The following is a 1,719-nucleotide window of genomic DNA, read 5'->3' on the forward strand; positions in this document are numbered from 1 at the left end:
TTGCTAACGAGGAGCTGCCACCAGCCCCGGGGTGGGGGGGGGGATGCGGGGGCTTGGGGCGGGGGGGCAATACCCCGTAATAAATATCCCCAGCGGCGCAGAGGAGGATGAGGATGGAGGACGAAGGCTCAAATCTCCAACAAACTGCCAGCCTCGGGACTACCGGCATCTTTACCAGGAGAAGCCGGAGGCTGCCGAGGAGAAGCGGGGGGCTGCTCCCCACCGGTGCCGGGGGGGGGGTTGGGGGGTCCGGCTTCAGCGTGGGTCTTCTGATGCTTGCTGAGATGATCGCTACGGGTAAAACGCTTGCTGCAAAGGAGACACGTGAATTTTTTCTCCCGCGTGTGGGTACGGACGTGCCGTTCCAGCTCGTCGGAACGGGTGAACCGTTTGCCGCAGAAAAGCCAGTTGCAGACGAAGGGACGCTCGCCCGTGTGCCAGCGCAGGTGGGCCTTCAGGTGGGATGCTTTGCCGTACACCTTCCCGCATCCCGGAATGTGGCAGCTATGAACCGGCTTTCGTCGGGATCCTCCCGGACCCCCCAAACGCTCCAACTCTTGGCAATTAGGACAATCGCAGGCCGGACGACCCCCTAACGAACCGCCGCGTGGTCCCTTAGGGGTTTCGCCCGGGTTGGTTTTAGGGGTGGGGGGTGCGGCGGGGTTACTGGTGTAGGGGGGGGGGTTGAGAGCCCCGAAATCGGAGCCGTAAGTGGGAAGTGGGGGGCTGAGGGTGGGCTGGCCCTGCAGCGAGCCCTGCAGCCCCTCGGCGCCCGCCGGTCCCCCCAGCCAGCCCCCGTTAGGGTGCACGTCCCACCAGGAGGGTGCTGCCGGCCCCGAGCCCCCCGGCAGCCCCCCGCCGATGCCGCCCTTGTACCAGGAGCCGTAGGGATGCGGCATCTCCAGCGAGGGGTAGACGCCCGGCAGGCAGTCGCCCGGTGGGTGTCCCTTGGCCGTCACCACCACGGGGGCACCCAGCACCTCCTGGGCGCCGGTGGGTGCCGGGAAGGGGTGGCCGAAGGGGCCGTAGTCAGGGCCGTAGGGACCGGGCGATGCCTGGGGGCTGGCCGAGGGCGAGAGCAGCCCCGGGGCGCTGGGGAAGGCGGCCGTGTAGGAGTCACCCATGGCGGCGGCGGTGGTGGTGGCGGCGGGGGGACGATGGGTGGGAGCACCCCGAGGTGGTGGGGTCGGCGTCAGCGGGGGCACAGGGCCATGGTGCCTGGTGGCCTGTGGGAAGAGGGAGATGGGTGTTAGGATGCTGGGGGGAAGGAGAGAAAGGAGGGGGGGGCACCTAGTGCAATGGGGTAACTAGTGCTGGGGGGCACCCGGTGCAATGGGGTAACTGATGCGATGGGGCACCCAGCACTATGGGGCACCCTGTAGTGGGGTATCGAGGACCATGGGGCACCCAGTGCGATGGGCACCCAGTGCAATGGGGTAACTGATGCGATGGGGCGCCCAGCACTATGGGGCACCCTGTAGTGGGGTATCGAGGACCATGGGGCACCCAGTGCGATGGGCACCCAGTGCAATGGGGTAACTGATGCGATGGGGCGCCCAGCACTATGGGGCACCCTGTAGTGGGGTATCGAGGACCATGGGGCACCCAGTGCGATGGGCACCCAGTGCAATGGGGTAACTGATGCGATGGGGCGCCCAGCACTATGGGGCACCCTGTAGTGGGGTATCGAGGACCATGGGGCACCCAGGGCGATGGGCA

General features: G+C 67.2%; 1 protein-coding gene across 1 annotated transcript; it reads right to left on the reverse strand.

Moving 5' to 3' along the window:
• Positions 1-128: 128 nt before the first annotated feature.
• On the reverse strand, positions 129-1,124 carry SP7 (Sp7 transcription factor). Its single transcript, XM_010578275.1, has one exon. The coding sequence runs from the start codon at positions 1,122-1,124 to the stop codon at positions 129-131; it is 996 nt and encodes a 331-aa protein (XP_010576577.1).
• Positions 1,125-1,719: the final 595 nt, after the last annotated feature.

This window comes from Haliaeetus leucocephalus, unplaced genomic scaffold, assembly GCF_000737465.1.
Source record: "Haliaeetus leucocephalus isolate CR32 unplaced genomic scaffold, Haliaeetus_leucocephalus-4.0 Scaffold625, whole genome shotgun sequence".
In the NCBI taxonomy this organism is placed as follows: Eukaryota; Metazoa; Chordata; class Aves; order Accipitriformes; family Accipitridae; genus Haliaeetus; species Haliaeetus leucocephalus.

Bases quoted from the DNA above. Each gene is read 5' to 3' on its own strand.
- SP7 (XM_010578275.1), bottom strand. From the start codon at position 1,124: ATGGGTGACTCCTACACGGCCGCCTTCCCCAGCGCCCCGGGGCTGCTC.